This window comes from Excalfactoria chinensis, chromosome 2 (assembly GCF_039878825.1).
Source record: "Excalfactoria chinensis isolate bCotChi1 chromosome 2, bCotChi1.hap2, whole genome shotgun sequence".
In the NCBI taxonomy this organism is placed as follows: domain Eukaryota; kingdom Metazoa; phylum Chordata; class Aves; order Galliformes; family Phasianidae; genus Excalfactoria; species Excalfactoria chinensis.
This window is the reverse complement of record NC_092826.1, coordinates 65,130,543-65,156,261: the sequence shown is the minus strand read 5'-3', so window position 1 is coordinate 65,156,261 and position 25,719 is coordinate 65,130,543. Positions and strand designations below refer to the sequence as shown.

General features: G+C 41.6%; 1 protein-coding gene across 5 annotated transcripts in view; it reads right to left on the bottom strand.

The window, feature by feature from the left end:
- GRB10 (growth factor receptor bound protein 10) overlaps window positions 1-25,719 on the bottom strand; it is a 137,782-nt gene that overhangs the window by 26,023 nt on the left and 86,040 nt on the right. For all 5 annotated transcript variants that reach the window (XM_072329960.1, XM_072329962.1, XM_072329959.1 and 2 more), the window contains one exon: window positions 1,206-1,362. In XM_072329960.1, coding sequence (XP_072186061.1) covers window positions 1,206-1,362 — 157 coding nt within the window. The remainder of the gene's footprint in view (window positions 1-1,205; window positions 1,363-25,719) is intronic.

Sequence of the window (25,719 nt, the reverse complement as noted above, 5' to 3'; positions counted from 1 at the left end):
AAACCAAAAGCATATCACAGCCATATACAAACACTTCCTATTATTTTTTTTCACACATTTATATATTAGGAGATATATTCAATTAAAACCCCTGAACAATCAGAATATCCTACGATTCTGCTTCTTTTTCTCCTTTTTTTTTTTTCTTTTTCTCCCCATTTTTTTTCTTTTTTCGAGTGCTGTTCTGTGAAGCAGTGAATCTGTGTTTAGCAATGTCAACATGGGGTACTACATTTCCAGCGAATTCTTTTTTATTTGTAAGGATTCTGAATTGCATTTTTAGAACTAAAGAACTCTGTTAGCTACAGACAGCAGTCACAGTTCTAGTGCTACTGACTGCAGCTTACAGTTTGTCTTCCTTTATTTTCCAGAAAAAGACTCACCATTAAGCATATCAACTAATACTCCAAATGCTACACTTTTTTAAAGCATAATCCTATGGCAGAATCACAGACAGCACATCTGAGCAATCTGTAGTTGCATGCTGTGCATCAGAGCCACGCAACTCATCACAGCCACAAAATAACAGGAAAAGCAAGACTGAATAATACAACATTCGTTTCGGTACTGTAATTAAATCGATTTGCGGTGTTATTTAACTCCCCACAGTTTTCTCTTCTTGCTGTCTTCTTGGAACTGTAACCATGACACCTTAATTCCAGTCAGGTGAAGAATGATGCCGGGGGAGCAGATGCCACCACTGGTCCGGGGACTGCCTGTGTACCCAGCGGTGCCATCGCTTTTCCCTTCCTAGGTCAAGTTTGGCTACCCCCTGCTCCCTCCCCCACCCCCGCTACAGCTTTCATAAGCACTGCTGTGGGCATTGGAAACCGAGTGTGCACGTCCAGGGCTCCGGCTGGTGATGAGCTGAGCTGAGCTGTTCACAGGACCAGCGCTCCATGGATCAGGCTTAATTTGCCTAAGCTGTTTATGTGCAATAGCTTCAGACACAGCAAGGTAGCAACAGAGCTCTATCGTGAGGATTAGACAGTTACTGTTATTTTTTTTTAAATAAAAATAGAAGATGGGAAACAAGAGAAAAGCTTAACACAACAAATTGCAATACACAAAAAGCACGTATGTGGCTTCAGCTAATGTCATACATAAAAGCAGCAGAAAGGAAATGATCCAGCTGAAAGCGCATTCACACGAACCACACGTCATGTCCCCAGGTAACCACGCCACCCCTTTTAACCATTCCCTACCTAATCCTAGGTGAGGGTGATGCTCCACTAGAGTCCAGCTGTTATCATCCACACAATGACTTTTGTAAACCAGCAGCTGGCAGAGGTCCCTGGCTGTCATGTCTGCTAGAATCTCGACCACTTTGCTCGTTCCATCTTCACTAAAGACTTTTACATCCTGCAACATAAAGGGTACACTTACAGATCAGCAGCTCTGGAAAGAGGCAAACCGCACAGCCACTGCCTGACGGAGTGAGTCCTCGTCGTGCCTGGGCTCGGGGCGCGGCAGCAGGGGCACGTCGGGTGGGCGTGTGGCACTGGGTGGCACTGGGCAGCACTGGTGGCGAGGCCTTGGCCTCCTGCCCCTCCCCCAGTGCCTCCCTGCACCAGACAAAGATGAAGCAGCGTTAATAGGACCACATAGACAGGAACAAGCCGGCAGCAGGTTCTTTATCAGGCTGTGCGAGGAAAGCAAATGTGAAACAGAATGAAGGGAGTGAGAGCTCCTGCAGGGTTCTGGGGTGCAGGAAGGCGGATGTGGTGGGCACCCGCTGTTCTCCCATCGGTGCGGTTGGAGGCCTCTGGACGCCGGTAGGGCGGCAGGCTGGGACCCTGGGGATAAAATGGCTCGTGGAGCCCTGCTAACTTTGGGCTGCCGTGCCGGGGAAGTGCCACGCGTGGCTCGGCACACGCAGTGCTCTCCGTTCCTGACTTCTCCATCCTGGATTCCGAGTGCTTTGGAACCAAACCTGCCTGACCCACACATCCCAGATAATAAAAGAGAGAAAGAGCAAGTCAGGAACCTTCTCCCCACCTCCTGGATTACACGGATGCTCTCTTCTTGGCATTGTTCTGCTCAGACACGACACAGACACACTTGCTGTGGAATTATGTCCCCCACCAACCCGCAGCTTGACGCTGGAGAGGAACTCCCCGCTTCCAACGCTGCATTCTGGCCAGAGAAGACAAACCTAACAAAAACCCGGAGGGTAATCCGAGACGGAAAATCTTACCTCAGCAGCACGTAAGAGGCAGCAGTCGGAAGAACAAGATGGCATTTTAAACACAGATCGCCTCTTGGCAGAGAGTTTGCTCTGCTGCCGGCCTCGGGGCCGGGCCGGGCCCTGCCCGCTCCGCACCTGTCGCCTCCCTGCCCGGGCTGCGGAGCGAAGCGGCCCCGCCGAGCTCCGCTCAAAGGGTTACACGCAACCTTTGCGGTAGTGAATCAAACCACACCGCGCAGACCAATCCTAGCCCTCCCTCCGACTGATGTAATCGTTTCCCACACACTATCAGACTTCCAAATTATTCCCGCCCCCCCCCACCCCTCCCATACAACAACAAAAAACTTACAAAGGAAACCCACTTTCGCTCCCGCCGGTCTGCGGGCACCCCTCCGGCAGCCCGAAAAGTTCCAGGGATGGGAAGCCCCGCGGCCGCTGCAGCCCGGAGGGAGGAGTCAGCCTGGCCAGCAAAAAGTTGTCTTTAAAAAAGAGCGCTCTGATCCGGGCCAGCAAACCGCAAACCCAACAGCGAGCGAGACAGAAAGTTCCTGCTCGAGTTTGCTTTCGAGCAGGGAAAGAGGAGGCAATAATACCCATTTAATTCAATTTCTTTATTCACTACTTTCCCGTTGCAATCGACTGAAAAGGAATTACATGAGTGAAAAGAACTCCCTCCTGCTTTCTGCAGGGACACCAGCGGGTGCTGTCCCTCGCAGACAGCCCAAGCAGCTCCTCACTAGGCCTTGCTGGGCCTGGGGGGGGAGCAGAGAGGGGGGGGGGTGAAGCTGCACACCCTGTGCCTGCCGCTGACTGCTTCCAGGCAGAAGGAAAGCTTTTCTATCAAGGATGCCTCTCTCAGACCAGAGTAAGCTGTACAACCACCATGTTCCTACGAATGGCAAGACTTGGTGGGGTACGGCCAATGGAAGAAACCTGCTGCTACCCTTCAGACCCACTCAGGTCTTGCTTCCTCATGCTCCTACCCATTCCTCCTCACCCTGTGTGCGGCCTGACACCAGCTCTGGGGAAGCACGCTGGCATCTCACTGCACAGACACCAGCAGGGCTGGGTCAAAGACCCCACTATTCTTATGGTCATGGCTGGTTGCAGCGGTGCTCTGTTATGGTGCCTTTAAAGCCAAGGGACAAGCTGCATGCAGGAATTAAGAAGTTAACATCACTGACTATTAATAGTGCTGTGTTTGCCATCAAGGACAGCGCAAGGCCGTGTATTGCCACTGACATCAGGGATATAAAAGACTCCATCAGCAGCAGATGGAACAGCCTGAGCTGAACCTTACAACAGAGGACAAGAGAGAGGAGCGAGGTGAAACCCCATCCCTCTGCAGAGGCGAGACGGCCAAGGTCCCAGAGAGGCTGATGAAAAGTGTAAGAGGATGCCTTGCCCTGCAGAGAGCTGTGCAGCACGACCTACAGCCACAGCAGAGGCACTGACTCACAGTAAGGATTCAGCCCAAAACTTTCTGACACTTCCAGCAACAAAAGAGGCAGATAACAATATTTCACTAGCAGAGGGGTCTTGAAGTGAGTTGGTTCAATCCAACCCTCACACACTCCCTATCATCCCAACCCCTCCCCCCCCTTTTTTTTTCTTTAACCACTTTAAAACATGAAGGGTTCCCCTTTCCAACTTCTTCCATCAGAAATATTATTTCACTTGCAAAATGTATTTGGACCTTAATATCTGCAAAGGAAAATGAAGCAGAACTCATTCTGAAAAAAAGCTCTGCAATAATGAAATGGCTTAGCCTGCAGTGGGGTTCAGAAAGTTAGCCTGACACTTTCACTCTGCATCCCTCAGAGAAATGCAGTGAGATACAACAGCACCGCCTGCAACAGTGATTTACAAAAGGCCCCAATTACGTCAGCAGCACAAGGCACCTTCTATTCAAAATTAAGGTTAAGAATGCTAAGCCAACCAGAGCACTATATTGGCTGAACATTCAGTGCTTTACAGCGCAGAGGAGCAGATAACAGACTGCACCATTGTTCTGCGAGGAATTCTTCCCTCCAGCTTCTTCTTCTTCCTTTTTTTTTTTTTTTAAAGACAAAGACTTAAAAATTAAAAATTTAAAAGAACATCAATATTCACCACTTGGCTAGTTCCATATAATGGGTTGTGTATCAGGAGTGTCCTCACGGTTATTTCATCTGCCAGCCTCAGCTCCTCAACCTCATAGTACCAAGCAGAGCATTTTGCATGCATCAAGTAATGTAAACAGCACTAGGAGAGAGGACAAAAAAAGTAAACCCAGTTGTGTCACGATCACATTACTTTCCTCCAACTTTATGTTTGTGCTATTTTCTTTCCTTTTTGTGCAAAAGAAAACTTAAAAGCATATAAAATTATCACCAACCAACCAACCAAACAAAAACAAAACAAAACAAAACCCCAACCCTCAGGCTTTGAAGAGAAGTTATGCTGACAATCTTTGGAGCAAATGGATCAACTTTTGCACTGTACAATCTGAAACAGATTACAGTGTAATTGACACCAGTGTCAACCAACTTCTGCTGTCCTGGACTCCCAGCTGAATTTACCAGCTGAGTATAAGGAGAGAGCACTGATTATGAGAGACCATCTGAGAGCAACCTAGCAGAGAAAAGACTTCTGTATGTTAGTTCTTCACAAGTTTTCCTTTGTATCAGCCAAACATCACAGGAAGCCATTAAAATACACTAAAGAGTCATTTCAGCTTTCTGTTGTACCAAAGGCCACACAAACTCAACATCAATGCAGCAAGTTTTGATATTCATCCTCAAAATTCACTTGTTTGTTCAGACTTTAGAAGCACACCACCACCGATGTTAATAAAAAAGTGAACTGAAATGCATGTACCTTGCACAAGCAGGAAGAGTGACTTATTCCTGACAGCACTTATGTCACAGGCAGGTACACCAAGATTGCACCATTTTGGTCATTTTTCTGAACTCTCAGCATTCATCGGCTTACAAGAGTAGAATCAAAGTTGCTGAAAGTGCAGGGAAACTTTCAGTCAACCCAAAGCTGCTGAAGACTGCAGCTTTGCAGGCACATTACCCTAGAATTGCTAATTGCCTAGCTGAATTGTAACAGAAAGGTAGTCGGGGCTTGCTTCCTGGAACTGTAACCTTTGGTAAAGAAAAGCCCCTAAGCACGATCTGTGCACACCTGCAAAGCAAGCAGCTCAACCAGCCCCAGCCCGGGAGAACCACCCAGATGTCCCCCCCCTCCTTCTGTGCCCAGCATCACTGAGGCAGCTTTGTGAAGTGAGGGAATTTCAAGTGCTGCAATGAAATAAATATATAGGTCAGCCTTGTGGCTCTTTTTGCCTCCTTTGTTGCACAGCTCATGCAGGAAAGAAAGCCCTTCAAACAAACTGCAGCAGTAATAGCAATAATTTGCAGATAGGACAACTTGTATCCAAGTCATTAGACAGCAGTTATATAAAAAAAAGTGAGTTATTTGATCATTGCTTTTTTGCTCTCCACATACAAACATAAAACCCTAGGAAATGCTGAGGTTAAGGTTCTCATAGCAACATTAACTCTCTCATCTGGCATATACTATATTTAGGTACACATTTAGCAGCCTATGAACAACAAAGGAGAACAACTGTTGTAAGATCAAGATCTTACTCTTTGACTTTCATATTCAGAGTAGCAATCAAAAGCAAAGGGAAAGAAAAAAAAAAAGACTTGTCAATGTTATAAAACCCCTGTTCTGTCCCTCTTTGCTGGGGTATCAAATTTTATATCCATTTCCAAGAGCCAGAAGAACAACATGACATGAAGGTGAATTGTCACATGATCAGCAGTCATCAAACACCAATATTAAAGCCATCAAATTTCTGAGGGTCATGGCAGCAAGACAGGTTTTGGGAACCACAGCAAGATGGGCAGAGAAGGACATGGTGGGATTAACACCCCATTCGAGTAATAATCTATATTTGTATGCCTGCGCTTCAGAACTGCTCGTGTACAAACACTCCGGCCCAGACTCACCCCAGGTAATTTTAGAGAGTTAAATTCCTCTTCAAGCTCCGGGACAGAGACAGGGTAACTTAGGAGCGAAAGCACATGATAAAGGCATTTGTCTCTGCTCACTGCAGAGAGAAACCAGGCTCCTATCTTGGGACCTCAGTTGGATGCCTTAAGCTATACTGGCTGGATTCAGGCCTTGGTGACTAATCAAGCAAACATGTCTCCCTACACGACTGGCATCACTACAGACTGCAATTGTTGACATTTGAGCTTAAAAAAAAGTTATCCGGCATGTGATGTTGCATATACACAAAGCATATCTAAAAGAATTCACAGGATGAGAACATTTGGTGTCCGATTAAAGTTTAAAACCAGAACACTGTTAAAACAAACCAAAGCTTTCTCTCTCTTCTCATTCAAAACCACATGTGAAAATGGCCATTTGTTACAGACACACCTGACAAAACCTATTCTTACAGTTTCCATCTTTGCAAAACTTCAGGTTCTAATGCCCTCTTTATAAGCTCAGGCTTGCGCCATAATTGTGCCAAAGCTTCAAAAATCTCAGCTGTTTACATGGAAAGGTGTGAACTGCGCCATGTCCTTTAAAGAAAAAAAATGCACCGTGCACATTTTCATGACATAGGCACTGCCTGTGCAACAAAAGATTTATTCCAGCATGTACTCAACATATTTGAAGGCTGAAGGTTTGGAAACTGCAAGTTGCTACCCTGTAATTTCCATATTTTACAAATAAATAGCAGAATGCAGATTTAAGTGCTACATGCCTACATACAGACAACACACTGATTTTCTGTCAGTATCTTCTAAAGCTGTTTCTCTCTTTCCCACTTTGGTTTAATGCTCACACGCTCAGTTAAGTCATTTGACCTATTTGACATTTTTCTGTCTTCCCACTCGATTCCTCCTTTGCCTCTGGTAATTTACAGGTAAAAGAAAGGAGAAAGACTAATTTTCAATCATCGCAACAGAATAACAATAGGCCTTTATGAATTTTGCTGAAGCTTCTGGGTATCTGCAGGATACTGGAGGTGAGAAAACCGAGGAAGGAATTCAGACAGGTTTTGAAAAAGTTACCAGCTGTAGAGGGGGGAAGGCACCCCATCCGCCAACTCACCCAGTCCTGACTTGAGGCCCAGACTGGTGGTCGCAGCACCAACACAATGTGCTTTCCGCTTTGCCTGTGTCCTCCCCCACCCAGCACTTACCATTACTTTTGATCATCAGCCTGCAAATGAGTTCTCTTCCCTCCCCACAGCACCTCCCAAATGCAATTGCTTTTCAAGCAAAAACGCTTTCTAGTTTCTAGATCCTTTGTGTAAGTAAAAAAGATAGTTACACTGTTACACTCCTTTGATTATGTAATGAAGACATTAAGTGGTGTTGCTGGCATTAACCTTTATCTGCCATATACTTTACCGTGCAATTTATCCCTAGATAGTTTGCAATCTTCCTCAGCTGTGCTTACAGAATGCATTATTTATTGCCTGAGTTTGCTCCAAGAGAAAGGTTTAGTAAAAAAGTTCTTGCAAACGCAATTCAAGTCCCTAACAATTCTAGAAAGGGTAATATAAAAAACCATAATAATTTCTTGATTAAAATTCTTAAGTAACCAGGCTAGTTACCAAGTATTTAAAATTGTTTTGTCATTATAAATTACTCTTTAGAAAAGCAATTATTACCACATCTTCCTTACTATACAGGCTTTCGACCACAAGAACCACATTAATTTGAAGCTTGGCAGGCAGCGTAACAAGGCTCCAGGGAGCAGCCTTCCATAGGATTCAGAAACATGGTGCAGGCCCAGTTGGCTTGGACCGCTGCTTCCTTCCCAGTTGGACACTGCAGCAACAGCAGCTGCAGCACTTGCCAACTGAGAGCCCTGGCCACGCTCTGAGCCAAAGAGCCACCTCAGTATAGGGTCTGGCAACGAACATTTAGCTTCTCACTATGACCTACTGCAGTCCAAGAACAACTTCCACATGGGCAGCCTGCAAAATCCCCTTTCCCTTTCAGACTTGTCTGAGGAAAAAGGAGCAGGGAGCTTACAGAGCCGAGCACAGGAACACCATGAAGAGCTGTACATACAATCAGACTCAGCTCCAACCCTCAACATCCAGTCTCATAAGGTTGGAAAAGAAACCAGAAGCCACTTCCTAAGATGCCTTTGGAAACTAAAGATGAGTATTAGAAAACACATTCAGTTTCAGTGCACGGGAAACTCTTTAGGGTAGCTCCCTATTATGTAACATAGAAAGAACCCAAGTTTCTGACTGTGGTAGACACAGTAGCAGAAACAAAACCCAACCCAACATTTATGGACAATGCCAAATACGCTATAATGGGAATGTCCCAACATGACAAAGCAAGTACATTATTTTGAGAACTGGAGGTTATGAAAAAGGCTTGAACAACTGCAATTCAGTTTACATGGACTGATAACAAAGCAATGTAAGCAAGTACATATTTTCGAGGCCCAGAAGATGTAGAGAGAGTCAGAAGCTACAAATGCAATACAGAAGACAAAGGCAGACCCTCTTCCTTTTCCTGTATATCTCTGGGCAGCCTGGTCTGGTGGTTGGCAACCCTGCACATAGCAGGGGGGCTGAAACTCAACAATCACTGTGGTCCTTTCCAACCCAGGCCATTCTATGATTCTGTGATTCCTCAACTCCACTCCCACCCTTTCTACTCCATCCTTCCAAGAAAAAAAAAGTAGAGAAACAAAGGGCTTCTGAGTCTGTTTCCTGGTACGGGCAGCTGTAGAGTTCCTAAGGTTTTTTCTGCAGCTCTGGGGGCTAACAGAAACTGAAAAAATAATTAAGCCAAGTCCTCAGCTGAAGTCCCATATCCTGAATCCAACATTTTTTGCCAGACGTAATAGTACCAGGATAAAGAAGAGTTTTCACAACAAGTAAAGAGTAGTACTGAATTACAAGAAGCAATTGCTTCTTGTCTTTCCAGGAGTCACTTTACTACTCTCCACATCCAAATGGAATTTCAGGAAGCTGGAACTCAGCTGCAAGGAGAGAGGGAAAAGCTGGAAACTAAAACAGAAACTGAAACTTTGTAATAAGTCCATGAGCTTGAAAACACGAAGATGAGAGCTACTTAGAGCAGTGAAAAAGGTAACACCAGCTAAAGGAGGAAAAGGTGAAAACTGTAGAAAGACTCCTAGTGAAGGCTGGACAAAATCTCTGGGCACACAAGTAGCAATGACGGTTAAACCGCGTTGACCTGAAGTACTATGTGACTGTGGAAGTCACAGGCTAATGGCCCCTGCGTGCTGAAAAAGCTAAGAGCTCCAGTGTACCTTGCAAACAGAAGTTTCCTGTACACTGATAACCTCAGCTGAAATTCATGACTTCATAGATTTTCGCAACAGGGCTGAGTTTGTCCTGCATAAACAAAAGTGAGGTGCTTTGCAATCAGCTTAGCTGGGGCAGCAGGCAAAGAATCACTGATGCTTGGCCATCAACTCCTTCCTCACTATCTTCCACACTTTGGTAACTTTGAGCCATGAGTGTTGGCTGATTGTTGCTACCTTCAGCATTCAGGATATTTTATAGGTTGGTTTGTCACACGCAATAATGCATCCTTCAAAGCTGCTCACATTTGGACGGTATTTCTGTGCAACTACGTATGCGTCAATTGTGTGAGTAACACAAACCCCTTACAGATAAGAGCCTGCGAAAGGTTGCGTCAATGGGAGAAGAGGGCTTATATCATCCTCTCCCCAGTAAGCGTACAATTCTCATTTTCAACAATTGCTTTCATCGGACACTTCTCCATAAAACTGCTCGCTCCTCTGTTCAATTTGTAATAAATTTAGACACTGGAGCAAAACAATAGCTTTCCACAAATTCAAGTATGATATATTGAAAGTTTCCAGGACTGATGCAAAATCTGGGGATACGTCGTCATGACTAAACTTGAAATTTTCTCTTGAATACAGCAAGCCCTGTGCAAATTTCACTCCCTTCCAACCCAAAGAGAAAAAAGAAACACAACCATTTGATTAATAAACATCTAGCTGCCCTTCACCAAAGCACCCAGTGCAGAGAGAGACGTCAGCAAGACATTCTGACATCTCCCTTTAGGCTGTCCCACTGCTGAACTGGCGGGACTGACTCATGGGCGGTTCTGGGAGGCTTCACATCACTCATCTCTGTGCATCTGTCCTGAGGGCCCTCAGAAGGGCTCACTCCAGGCCCATCTGTAACCCCCTTCCCCCTAGTGGGAGCACTGCAAACAAAAAAAAAACAACCAACAACAACAAAAAAACCCACACAAGCCAACCCTTTGCTGAGCTCCCAGGGACAAATTCCCTGCTGCCATGGTTACCACTCCAACTTGTCTGGTGGAACTAGAAATAAAAAACTTCCTTGAGAACAGAAGGCTATATAATGCTAGCTCTTCCTCCCTCCCCTCACTCATCATTGTTAGCCACTAAATCAGCTACATCTGGCATATTTAATTTGGGCTAAATAAAATGTCACTAATTAAAAAGATGCCGAACAAGCAATACATGACATTATAGAAATGAAGAGCTCAGTATCTGAACACAGCCTATTAGGAACTGAAAAGATTCAGACAGTTTTTACCAAAAGCTGCGAAGCAAAGGCAACTTAATGGCTCTCTGTGCAATCGTACTCATGGCAGCGTCCCCCAGCAACTCTCCCTAATCACCCAGGTGTACTGAGGTTTCCTTCCTGGATCAATGGCAAAGCAGCTAGCTCATCACACATCGTAACAATAGGCTGGAAGTCTGCAGCTTTCATTCTAACTTTTAAAAAGAAAATAACTTTGCTAAAGCTACAACAGCTAAAATGTTCGGCAGACCTGCACGTGAGCTGCATGAAAGCACCTATGGCCATGGAACAGACCCTGAGCAGCAGCAGCCTCCCCATCCTCTGATAACAAGCCTACTAAGTGCTTTGGTCCAGATTCCCAGCATTTATACATCAGACTACTGGTTCCTCTCTGGTCTTGCTGGTCTTTGTTTATACCTTCAATACCATTGCTTAATTTCATTCCTATTGACAGTCAAGTGAGATTCCAATATACAGTACAGAAACCCCTCAACCAGTAAAGTAAATTTTAATAGAATTCTCCCAGGATGATTAAGTGGATCGCATTGATAATGCACCCATACATGAGGCAGTCGATGTGTGCTAAGTAAAAAGATTACTCTTTTCAGAGTAATCATTATTCATAACTTGGTATTCATAAGTGACTTAACAGTGGCCTTTACTGTCACCATTCCAAACCTTAATATTAGGACATAACAGGAAGGTGATACGTTTCAAAACCATTGTATCTTCCACCCATGCTTTCTGTTATAAAAGCCTAAAAACAATTACAGAATGGCTCCACCAGAGAAACCCAGAACAAGGTGCCCGGGCCCATGCGGCTTTTAGAGATCACCAAAGAGGAGACTGCACAGCCTCTCTGGGTGAGCCCATGCTGGTGCTCAGTCACCTGCACAGCACAGAAGTGCAGCCTGGTGTTCAGAAGGAATCCTGCATTTCTCTTTGTGCTGAGTCATGCTATAGCGGTTCAGAGCGGTACAGAAACACTTAACAGTCCATTTATCAAAGGCCAGTGAATAACTATTTAAGTTTAAATAAAAGGCAGCATGCTGAAACCAGCATCACAATTTAAAAAAAAAAACAAAAAAAAAGCTTCCTGATATCAAACTGAATAACATAATGCTAAGAGAACTGATGCCAGATCTTGCATGAAATAAAATGCCACTTCTTCATTCAACATCTGCTTCAGATTATTTTACATGGAAGCTGCTGCCACTCTGAAGCTGTTAAGACACTCAGCTTCCAATTAAGCCATCTTATCTTTGAAGCTGATGGGAAGTAAGGCTTTCTACTCCCCACAGACATCTCCTTAAAATTAGATAATCTGAGACAAATTCCAAATGCATTTATTTTGTGTTGTCCACTCAATTAAACATCTTGTGCAAATGCAATCAACGAGTCTTCTCTCTAATTGAAAAGCTTATCCAACAATTTTCATGAGACTTCCATTAAACATTTAAAATAATTAACTGCATTAGAAAGACATTTATATTCAAATAGCTCACATGCCTAGTCTCTTTGTTTAGCATAGGCAAATGAATATGAAAAAGATCCCCAGAGAAAAAGAACAAATATTTGGTGAATCTTTTCTTTAAGACAATAGACACTCCCTAGAAACCAATTCTGCATGGTATAAAATGGGAAATCGTTGAACAACAGCATTGTTACTCTAACTGATGGCAGAGAAGCCAACCATTTGCAAGACTGAGACAACAAGAAGAGATTTTACTCCGTATTTTTATATTTTACAGATAATATAAGTCATTATGTTCAAGCATGCTTTGTTTTCCTCCCTCCACTATTGTGAAGAAGTGAAAGAAATCCACAGCGCAAAGCCATCAGTAACTATTTCCATCCTGACACAAGCAACAATTTTCAAAGCATTTTGATGGCTTCACATTTACAACATAAACCTTCATTACAAATTATGTTGAGAAAAATCTGGATCATTGAAACCACCTTGAAATGAACTGTGTAGAAACTAAGAGCACTGATGTCAAATTTATTTTGCCTTTTACGAGCTCATTTTCTTATTTTTCCAGATTGACCGATAGAAGGTAGATCAACCTTTGGACATCTTTCTGATTCAGTTTCTACGAGTGAGTTAATTTCATTTCCATCCAACAAAAAACATTCTGAGCATGTTGCATTATATAAAAACAACTTTAAGGCAGCGAGGTTTAAATTGCCAAAGTACAACTTACATCAACATAGAAGATAAGTAAACATCCCAGATTAGGATTCTTGACAACACACTACATTTAATATTCTTTTTTTTTAAACAATAGGTTGTTTTGGTATGAACTTGAATACTTAACCAAATTCTATTTTCTATGGAGTATATTGTTACTGTTCTTCTCCATTTATGTAAACTAGTAATTTTATTCTATAGATTTCAACTTAAAACATCTACCAGTTCAGCTCAATCATCACGTTGATTTTTTTTTTTTTTTTGCTTAATTACACAGCTGTACACATTTCAAACCTATTTTATTTCCAAGCATCCATTAAAATAGCTATTGTGCTGATTTCTAACTGTCAAACACAAATCTATCCTGACTTTAGCAAATATATCGAATTCTGAATTATCACTCTTTGTTCACTCATTTGGAGACAATGTCATTTGTGGGAAAAGCATCAATGCCTCTTCCAGTGTCTTTGAATAGTGGTCTAGCATAACAATATAACTTACTACTTCTACAGTGCAGAGAAATGAGATAGCATGTACTTCTTCCACAGTTTTTCCATCCCACTGCACAAGGTTACACACCGCAAAAAACAAAAATTTTGGCTAGCTGCAGAGTATTCACAAAAAATACTCTGTACTGAAACTAATTTCTGTTCAACTGTTTCTTGTACTCCCATGAACAAAACAGACGTTGGTCAGACACAAAGTGTAACTTATCAGTGGTTTTATAGGCTTCTTGCTAGATTTCTGCACTATTTCTTTCAATGCACCCAACCCCACAGAAAACAACCCAAGTTTCATTGTTTTACTTCCATCAGCTGAGGCTCTGTCAACACGTATACAAAGAATTTCACTTTTTGATACGTAACAAAATAGCTAGTGAATGAATTTATGCAAGTTACTCTATGAAAACTGTGTTTACAGAGTAATTGGAAAAGTCCATCCTCTTCTAAATGACTGTGACATATTTTCTCTCCCATATACAACACCACATTAAGCCTAATAGTTTGGTCTTCTCTGTAGAGACAGGAGATTACTTTCCATGCATACAGGAGAGAGTAGATAAACGACCAGGGCCCTAGCTTGACTCTAGAATTCAGCATGGAAACCATCTTGAGAGGACAATTTCAGCTCACCTCAAGCATTACAATAGCATTCCAATGACTTTGACACCCCAACATCAAGATAATTTACTTCGGGAATTTTCTCCTCCTTCAAAACCCAAATTATGCTTGTTGCATTTGGTTTTGTACTCAAAACAAATGCTAAGGATAGCTTTCCCTAATCCAATAACTGCTGGAAAATAAGAAATCATTTACTTTTTGAAATAGTGGCCAAATGCCTTAAAAATTCACTGTAGAAACTTATGCTGTTAACTCTCCTGTGGGATTACTGGCTCTCAAACACCTTTTCTCCCTGTTTCACAGACACCTGTTCGTTCCTCAAACCCATTCTTTCACAGAATTGGGGTCACTATAAGGCATTAACTACTGAGGGCTATAAGTATTTGACTACAAAAGCTCACATTTGTTTCCCAAATCATTTATACATGAGTCTATCTGTTGAAAAATGCTACTCCAGATATCTGAACATGAGTTAAAATACTAAGATGATGTGTGGAAGAGCACTGGATTTAATTAGTCTATACAACAAGAATCCAATTATAATCTGGTCATTTTTCTTGAGATCCACAACAGATGACAAGCAAAATTAGCCCCATGGTTGCCAGCATCTCTCCTGATACAAAAATTCTGCCACATGGAGTAACTGATGAGGAGGCCAGTCAATAACGTAAACAGGCAACATAAATGTCCTGCTTAGAAACAAAGCAAGACTTTTTCCTTATAAAAATGTTCAGTACCTTAAGGGAAGGAAAGAAGGTCTTACACCACAGGTAATGGTCTAGTTGAAGATTTTTTTTTGCACTCCATCCAAACTGCAAGGTTGTTATCCATTTCAGTCGTCACTATCTACCTCAGTCTAAGCACACAGTCTTCGCTTATCACTTAGGTTCTAAGGTCAATGGAGAGAAAAAAAGGGGCCCTTCAATACAATTTATCTTCTATAGTTCCGCTGCCATACAATGTCATGAAAATTCTTGAAATATACTCTTCTAATTTCAACTAGTATGAGACACCCAGAGAAGTAACTCAAATTACCTATTTAATCACAGAAATAAATCCCACAAAAAGACTATTCTGTTTCTTGACACTGTGGAAAAACTACAATATACGGTTTCATAATATTACATTTCTTTATCTTTCTGTTCTTAAGAGTAAAGAAGTATCACTTAAGATTTGCTCAGTAGAGCTATTTGTTAGAAATTTCTACTCTTCATACAGAGTAGATTCAAAGGGAAATAGATAAAATTTTGTAAATAACCTTCTGTTCTCACACAGAACAACAGAATTTTGAGCGGAACATACACAAGGGTCCTTTAGCCAGACATGAGGCCGTGAGCCACAATACAGAAAGCAATACCTTCCTGAAGTAGCATTTAAGTGTTGTTTCTAAAATGAAGAGGTGTTTGAGCAGAAGGACAGTAAAAGACTGGGTATACCTGAGCCCAATTGGGGATGCCATACCCTGAAGAAGTCTGACAGCAGGGGAATGATAATGTAAGGGTGAGTAAACCCAACTCTTGTTAGAATTTACATGTGACTTTGTACACTGAGTCCCAGTCAAAGGACTGTCTACAGTTGGAATAAGTAACTATGCTGGATATGTCCATTCACCTACATACCACTTTCCGGCAACAACAAGAAAATGCCAGTGCACAGTATGAAAAACAAGGCATTCATACAGCTTGTTCAGTGTAGATAAGAACTCCAAGTTAGTCTTGCATGAATTCACACCTTTTATGATTCAACATATAAGCAAAGTACAAATTCCAGATATTGGTACCTTAGCTGCAGCATAAACCTAACTTGCAATCACATTATGGAAAGTCAAATATGTCCTTTCCAAGTACTACTAGTGCTCACAATAGCCCAAAATATGGTTATAGTGCAAATGGAGAATCTCTCCCCCTCTCAAAGAACCTATTAAGTCAGTAAAACTGGCCTTGTGAAAGTTTGCACCAACAGAATTTTTTTTACTCAAAAATAAAGGACAAAGCCCTTTTATATCAGGAACAAAGTTTGCCACTGAAACACACAGCTGTGCTATGTAACGTAAGTTGCACTCAACTCAGACTTTAAATACATTCTTCTTAAATATTTCTATATTTAATGAACTCAGTGAGACTTTACTGGCTTGAAATTCCTCTTAAATACTGTCACATTCTGAGGGAAAAAATAAATAAATTAGTTTCTACTTCTCTACAATTGCAGACATTAAAAGGGAGTAAGAAAGCACCTCAAAGAGAAGTAAGCTGCTCCTCCACACTCTCCTTCAATGCCCTTACCTACATATTGTTTTTAAGCAGCATCTCCTGATATAAATGTATGTTCAGAAGACACATAATTGGTAGAACTGATGAAATAAACGACACAGAAAACAGAGGTTACTGCAATCTCATAAAGAAATGCAGTCACTGTGAATGATGTCTGGTACTGTAAACATTTTTTACATTATTTTTTGCTATAATTTTATTAGTCTCCCTTTCCTCAATGGCTGCTGTTTGAATGTATGGAGATTAGCACTCGCAAGGTTCTGGCTTAGAGGAAAAGCAGGCCCTTTGTATCAACATCATCCTCAATCATTTTGCTAGACAGGAATCAGTTAACAATCACAGTTTTTACAGCTGCATTTTAAAGAAGGCTCAAGAAAGAGGCAAAGAAGAAAAATTGATGTGAGCATGTTTACAGTGCTGTAAAATTTATTTAATCATCTGCAGAGCTACTAGATTGTTTATTTATTTAAAGGATGAGAGTAATGTATAGAAATCTTTCTACAGAAACTTCATAAAGTCCATTCAGCTCTTTCATTTTAATGGTTATTCACCAACATAGCCAAGTCTTTCAGCTTAGACCCATTTCGGCAACTGTTCGATGGATGAACTGCTAGAGATATTCAAAGCCAGCAGCTGCCACGCAAGAAATTTCCTGACCCACTCAGAGAACCCATCATGTCCATATCACCTCTTGCAGAATTTCCTGCTTTAGTTTAAAATCCTAACATTTCTCCTTGACCAAGCGTGTGATTGCTCAGGTGCTATTTCATGCAAAAAAGAGAGGGCAATCAGAATGAAGCCTACACACAGAGCAACCAGAGCAACCTTGTGCAGTTCTCTAAGTTAATTTCTCGTTAGCTAGATTGGCTTTAAGTTCTTCTGTATTGCTCCAAGTGTTGCAATTAAGTACTGCTCTAAGCTATGGTTAATTAGCTCGTAAGCAAATGCTCATTTGTAACTCGCAGTGTAATGCAGAACTAAATGTTCACTGAGAGCAAAGGGAAATTACACTGAAGGTACATTTGCAAAAATATAGCTGGTTGCCTCCTGACAGACTTTGCTGTCTTATTAATATCCTAGGAAATATTAAGAAATGTGTCACACTGTACAAATAGTTCGAAATATACATTCTCCAGTCTTGGAACTCAACGCAGTGCTTTCCTGCCAGCTCCAGCTCACAAGCACTCTACTCCTCTCAGGAGATGAAAGATTACGTTTTTCAGCTGCTTAGTTAAAAAAAGAACAGGGGAGAGACAAGGATGCAAATTATGAAATGTACAGATACCCATCAATAAACAAGAAGTATGAACAATCTTCTCTAAAGCACATTAAGACCATTAGTCAGAGCAAAACCCAGCATTCAGGAATAAAGATCAACTTCAGCACCCCCTGTGAAGTGTACAGCAAATGAAATTCGTATCAGGTTCTTAAGTACATTTAGTATCTTTTTAATACTACAAGCAAAATGACATTAGTTTCGAGCATAGTGAGGACTTTTTTCAGTCTGAAATGGAGTCTTCCTATCAGAGGATTTGACAAGGCTGTAATGCAAGAGCCAAGGCTCAGTCTCACTTGAACAGGCTTTACAGTGCTTTGCCAGACTACTTACCATGTTAAAGAAAAAGATGCAAAGGTCATCCATGAAAATCATTCATAGAATAAAACTGGATTTAACACAGAGAAATATTTTGAATATAGCAAATACAAGGCTTTATTGTATGATTAGTTGTTGCTATTCCCATAATGTCAGATTTCAAGTCTTTGTCTAATGAAGAGGAGGGTAATCTGTATGCCTGCTTCTTTTCAAATTGCCCCACAGATCATTTAGAAGGTGTGAGACAGTACAGCAAGCCATCTATCCTCCTATATATATATATAGGTGTATGTTTTAAATGTTAAGTGCATATATGCGTGTATGAGGATATATACACTTAACATCTAAAAACACTTAAAAATAACAAATCAGCAGTTTGGGACTACTTAGTGACGAACATTCTTAACTTAAAGTATCATAGGCATCCTTCAGTGCTAAAATTGTGTACCTGATTCTTGTCACCACAGACCACGTGTCCAGTTTGTAACACTCAACTGAGTATTTGGGGAATGAGAGCGATTGCACATGTGTAGAGGTATTTAAAAGGTCTGGAAATACTGTGGATTGCTTGTTTTCAGTGGATTTTAGTAAGCAAGAGGTAAAAGTGTGATCACCAGCAGTATGGCAAATTACTTTGAAGTAATCAATTCCTTGTAACAGCTTGCAGGCAAGGACAAGCTCAAAAATGACTGTAAAATTAAAACCCGCTGTTCTTCTACTAGAATGATTTTTCCTTAGGGATGGATGGCTTCTATTCCTATTACATGTTTTGGAAAGGTGAATAACAAGGTGAGTACAGGAACATGTGCAAAACTAACTTAAGGTTCCCTTGCAGCTGCAGAACACAGGCACTGATGGCACCTGAAGCAGTTTCTTCATGCCCGACTCCTGCATGACAGCTGAGCATTCTTTAGTATGCCTGACAATGCCTTCTGAAACATGCTAAGCCTGTCCCCGAGGCACGAAGCAAGCAAAAGGTGCAGGAGTTGATGATAATAAACTTAGGTTTCTGAAAACACATCACACACTGAGGAAATTGCATGTGCAGAGGAAAGTAGTGTTGAAACCATTCCTTGAGAACAGGCAAGTGCCATACCTACATATCATCAAAAAGCAGAGCAGTTTCTCACTCTGGCCTGATGATGTGTCTAGGCAGATAAAGGGGTTGGTTGGAAAGATGGGGATACTTTGGCATCTGTTTGGTAAGAAACTAACAAAGAAACTAACAAAGCTTTAAAAGCCTTTGCCAGCCTTCATCCTCCTCCCATCACAAAAAGCTCATGTTAGATTTTTTGTTTTGCTGCTAATGAAATTTCACTTATAATAAACCTGCTGGGATTGAATTACTTTTCCCACCTTACCCAGAAATACTCTGTTTCTCAGCAAAGGCTCACACCCCAACTCCCAGCTGATGGTCAATCCACTTTGCTCCCAAACACTAAACATTTCCTCCTCAGCAACAGGAGAAAAAACAAACAGTCTTCATGTCATCATGAAGACATTTTCAACTCTTGCTTCCTGAAATACAATGAGATAGACAGGCTCCATAACCCTTGCAGCAGTAGGATCTTTCACTAGATGGAATAAGCAATCCTTATGCCAATGGAGGAATGTGATGCATAGCTTTCATGAACTGGTGATGGCTTGCCTTTTAACAAGTTCGGACTGAGCTTACTTTTATGTACACTTTGTGAATGATGTTCAGATTACAGTCAGACCGAAACAAAAACTGAAGGTACTTGCAGAAATTAAAAAAAATCATTTTTTAAAACAGTAATTCGGCAGCGTAAGGAGAAAGAATAATACAAAAAGAATTTGATAATAGTAAGAAGGCTCTAAATCAAGAGAACAAAGAACTGAAACTTGTCCCATGATGATTTAATTAACTCAGCTGTACTCTTCTAATGCAAAAATGTTATTAAATTCCATCTAACATTCCTTCCATTTAAGAAATGGAACAAAAACACATGTAAGTTTTAGAGGAATGCATAAACATCAAATTACCACACCAATGAACTTGGAAGTTCCTTCTTCCTCTCTGCAACCACACAGAATTGCTGCCTAAGTAAAGACAGAAATTTCAAACAGATTTCCCTTCTCAAGTGTGGGCACACTTCACTGCTACAGGTAATTACTGTAAGTCTAAAAAAGAAGCTTTCTTCCTGCTGAGAATGAACAGCATTAATCCTAACACTTGTGCAGCTGCTCTTCAGAGTCAGGAAGTGAACACTGAATACTGGCTCTCCCCATTGTCCCTAGTAGTGGATGCCAATGATCAAGCTAAAAGTTGGGCACCTTCCCAGTCCTACACTGTGCACACCCACAGCACCCACCAGGAGGTCGCATGCAGCTCAGCAGCAGGTGCCGGCCTTGCTCTCTACAGGCTGCCTTGGATCACCTCAGGTTTCAGAAGCAACCTCACGACCAACTCATCTGTTGGCTGCTGGAAACAACATGATGCTGCAAGACCACGTAGGATGCATAGTGGCAAAGTTCTCTGTTTGGAGCTGGTGCGTTCTTGCATCTGTCCTACTTGGGTAGCAGAGCTCCAAAAGGTTTATATTCAGAATGTTAAAGTCAGACCAGAATCCACACCTTGAGTCCAGACAGCAGAGGGCAAAGGGAGCTTAGACTCAGAGTAGCAATGCTCATGATGTTGGTTGGCTCCTTAAAGGCTATCAGTATGAAGTTATGACATCTCTATTTCATCTCAGACATTCACTCACAGCGTAGTTAGAATCACTCAATATAGTTCTGAGCTTTATTTTTCTTCTTTTTTTTTTTAATTCCTTACTGCACGGATGTTTATATTAAAACCCACTTCTGCCTGCCTCGCTAACAATTACAGTTTCTCACATCTTCTCATTTTCCCCCACACCTTCAGCCTGTTAGCTTCTCAATTCTACCAGCTCCTGATCAAAGTAGAGGGTAGCCATATTTTATTATCCATGTACTATTATCAAAAATACCATGAACACTGTTACAGAATAAAAACCATGCAAGGCCACGCCTAAGCTGTGCAGACAAAAAGCACAGTGTGGATATGTCAATACACCGCTACTATAGCTTATGATACAGCCTGCTCACTATTTACACAAGGCAGACCTAATGGCTAATTGCAGTGGTGCTGCTACTGCAAATGGGTTGTTAAGGCAGCTGTGGGCCATGCTGCACGGCAGCAGTCCTGTGGAGCTGCCAGTGCAGGCGGTAGGCCAGGCCTAGCAGAGCATCCCCCCGCAGCGCGGCCACACTCCTCAGCACACAGTCTGCCTGCAGCGTGCTTGCCTCTGGGTAGAGAGCCAGAACGTTCCCGGGAGGAAGGCCAGGTTTGCATCATTAAAAACAAAACAAAACAAAAACCCTCCAGCAAAGAACATACTTTTTGGTTTGAACGTGAGACGCTCTTCATATTTCCAGTAATCAATGTTGGAACTACAGCTACTGTTCTAGCACTTCCCAAAATCAAATATGTGAAAGGACTCGGTTCTTCCTACCAAGTCTCATGATGTAACAGGCACGAGGAAGAAGAAATAGTGGCTTTGAATGCCTCCTGGTCCCGGGCCCCAACAGCCTCCAATGGTCTGCCTACAAAGCCTTCAGACACCCACAGACTGTGCATGCACCGTCAGCACTTAAGGCTGGCTGTACAGTCCAGTGAACTCATTACTACTTCCTTCATTAGTCTCATCTTCAGTAATGAGCTACTGAGATTTTCAAAACCACATGAGCTCACTCCCTAATTTCTTCAAGAGTAATTGGACAACACATCCGCGTGATACAGGTCACAAGATGACAAGAAATGAGATGTCTTTCCTACATGTCATCTTAGTATTTGTCCGCTGCATTTAGTTCATCTGGTTTGGGAAAGCGTTGCTTCTCCAAGTAAGAGACAGCCAAGCAAATGCAAGGTTCAAGGTGAAATCTGTTCACAGGACTTCCCTCCAAGGGTTACAAAATCTGGAAAAAAGACTAACATTAATTCATACCCATTTGTAAATTTAATTTGCTAGAAAAGAGTAAGCAATTTTGGTGCATCAAACTGCTATTTGGAAGTTTGCCTGGGCTGTATAGAGGGGGGATGTGAGAAATTTGCCCTATTTTTACAGTTGAAAGCTTCATTGACTCACACAAGATACTTTGGACTAATATCCTGTGGCATCGCAGTGACCTACATGTAATTATTGCATACTTTTTCCAAAATATTTGTACACAACCAAAAATTACAACCTAAGTTACCAACCAGTTCTTAGTTTATACCAGCAACACAAAGGAGGACTTCAATTAGTGTCAACCCTGCTGTCTGATGTTTTTAGCAATTTTTTAGATGAATGTTTGGTCTCGGTTTGGAGCAATTTTCTGGTTACCGTTTTTCCTACACAAACATATTTATCCGGTTAAGTAAATGATGTTTAAAAACTTGCAGCTGTCCTTCCTCCATGCTTGCAATCAGTGCCCCCTCAGACATGCAGTGATTTCATGCTTGTAGGTGTGCACACTTCTCACAGAGACATGGGAAAAAAGGGTCTTGCAGTGCCCCATCAAGCATGACTTCCTTCCTGCTCCTGCCTTCACCTGTCCTTCCTGGGGCAGAAATAAGGGGCACTGAGGCAGCTGTGAGATCTGCTGGAGTTTTGCTTGGCTGGTGGCCAGGTGTTGTGGGGAAGGCGGATGGGTGGTGCTTAAAGGACATGATAAAGATAGGAACACGCAGTGCCGCAGCCTCTTCCAGTCAGAGCTCACCTGCCAAAACTCATGGACAAAACTTTCTCACTTCAGACATTTTGCTGGTACTCTACATTTAGCAAAAGAAGTTAAAAGCTTTTTGGCTGTTACTGCTTGAAGAGTCATAATATCTCCAAACATGACACATATGAAGTATCTTGCTCACCACATCAGTAGCTAATAAAATTACAACAAGTCATGTTTCTTCTTAAGTAGCTACTGATTTAGCAGTCCAGGTAGTCAGTTTTTCCCACCCCTGTGCTCACAACCTTGTTGACTTCAGTGGTGCTAATTTTTACAGACCTTCCCAAAATAAAACTTAACACAAAATGGGCTTTTTCTACCTGCAGAATTGTAAGAAAGAATCTAACACTGACCCTCCTAGGAGCATGTGTCCATTTAACTACAACACATTTTTTAACCTCTTGTGATAGGAAGCTTTTGGTCACACAGCTGTATTAGCTCAGGCCTGCCCCATACAATAGATGTTGATCAGTACAGTCAGCAAACAATACAACCACTTCATTCTGAAGCCCAAGATGACTTGGGGACCTCTGAAGTCCCCTAGATAGAAGCTGACCAAAGGCAACATTTTGCCCATGCCACCACCATTCTGTGACATAACTTGTGATCAGAGCTTTCAGGGCTCAAGCAGTACAGGCTGCAACTGCTCTTTGCCTGTTTGCCCCCAAAGGCTCAGCAAGCTGCAGGGAATCCTTTTTCATTAACACATCGCATAACCCATATAAGCAGCACAGCTCATTCCAAACTCCAGTTTTAATCCTTGTTTATAACCTGGAAGCAGAGAACCTTACATTAAGCATCATTATGTCTGATCTCGGTTTGCATTCAGCATTCTAAATCTATAGCTTGTATTCAAGTTTTTTTGTGTGTGTGTTTTTAAATATGGTTCATTTTCACTAAATGGCCATTAAAATGTACTTTTGCAATCCTCCTCTAACTAAACTTGTCATTTACTCTGTTAGCCAGTAGCTTATAACCCATCTAAACAAAAGTGAATCCTAAAATAATATAGCAAAATTCCCAGTTTACCTTCTTTTCATTTTTTTAAATTGGATGAAGGTACAAAAATTTATAACATTTCTTTAAAAATTTTCTTTAAACCAACCATGTTTCCGGGTGCTGTTGAATGGCACTGCAACTGAATTAAATGCAATTAAGGTGCCCTGGGGAGGCTCAGGGGAGACCTGATTGCTCTCTATAACTTCCTGAAGGGAGGCTGTAGTGAGCTAGGGTTCAGCCTTTTCTCTCGTGTAGACAATGACAGAACTAGAGGCAATGGTTTCAAGCAGCGCCAGGGGAGATTCAGGCTGGACATTAGGAAATATTACTTCTCGGAAAGGGTGGTCAGGCATTGGAATGCACTGCCCAGGGAGGTGGTAGAGTCACCGACCATGGGGGTGTTCAAGAAACATTTGGATGTTGTGTTGAGGGATATGATTTAGCTGGGAAGTATTGGTGATGGTTGGACTGGATGACCTTCTAGGTCTTTTCCAACCTTGATAATTCTGTGTGATTCTGTGTGAATAAGCAGGGGTTTTTTTGTTATCTTGAAATCCTTCACATTTAAATCTGAGATATTAAACAAAATGTTTCTCTTCAGGAAGAAACAATTCACCAACTCACTTTTTCAAATTCTATCAATATTCTAAAGCCAGAGGATTTTTTTCAGTTCTGTTTCTACTATTTCACTGAAGAGAAGAAAATGATAACTTCCTGCCTTTCCTTTGGCCTAAGCAACTGTTTCTTATTTGCCTCCAATCAGTTGATGAACTGAAATGAGCAGTACATCTGCATCTATATTAGTCATTACTGTCTAAATATTTCAGCTCCTCCTCTTATACCCTACAACTTTTACAATTACAGTGGTTTGTCTTTGATTAAAAATATGAGCAGCATGCACTGCAATATAAATATGCATTTTATTTTAGGCCTTGTCACAATTTATCATTTTAAGATTGAGTATACCTTTAACAGAAGATTATGAAGTAGAATTTAGGGGGGAAAAAGAAGCTATTATTCAGTCTTTATAGCCACTCTCTTACGTATGTTAAGGGTATGTTTACTTGTATTCTTAGGTACTGTTAAACCCTTAGTTTCTAAATATCGCCCAAAAGTTACACGCAAATATTTTGGGATTCTTAAGGCCTTGAAGAGCAATTCTTTTGGTGGCATGACTAGGTCTAATGAAACAAAAGTAAAAAGCAAAGAATCCCTGAAACTGAGAAAGATTTAGAAAGATAAATGCAGGTTCATCTGTAACTTTAGCTTGCCTCCAAAAGCCAGCCATGCTGTTGTTGCTGTTGCTCTGTTGGCAAGAGCCAGCACACACTAGAGAGCTGGCCATTATTTCCTCTCCCCTGAGTCAAATTACCACATCCTTGACAGAACAGCCTCTCTGATTAGCAGTTACTGAGGACTCACACAAGACCACATTAAATTTATAACTGCATGACTCAGTTTTCTCTTCAGGCATTATTTGGTTATCTATTTCAACTTTTATATGTGTAAGAAATACTGCAAAACCAAAAAAGATGCACTGTTCTTTCAAGAAAGCTGACACATGTTTACAGAGGTATAAAATAGTGCAGAATATACAGGACTGTATGTTATGGTCCACTGCTTGTAGCTGAACTGCCTCCCCGACTCCCCAAACTCTTTTATCAGCCATACCAATCATAGGAGCAACTTACAAACTAAACCAGCAGCAATACAGAACAACATCATGTTTGTGGGTACTCAAGCGCAAACGCATTCTAAGACAGCAGTCTAAGGGTTTTTTTGTGGGGGTATTTTTTTCTCTTTTTAATCCCTGTGCAAGACAGAATAGTTTACAAAATTGTAAAGAGCTTCATTGTAAAGGACTTGGGAAGCTAATCAACCATGGGACAGTTCTGCTCATCAGTCCCATTAGAAGGAGCTGTGCCTAGTTACATGCTCTAAGAACTGTATTTTGCTTTCTGAAGAACAGCAAAACAATGAGGCACCGTGTCCTTAAAGAAAACAAACAGCTACT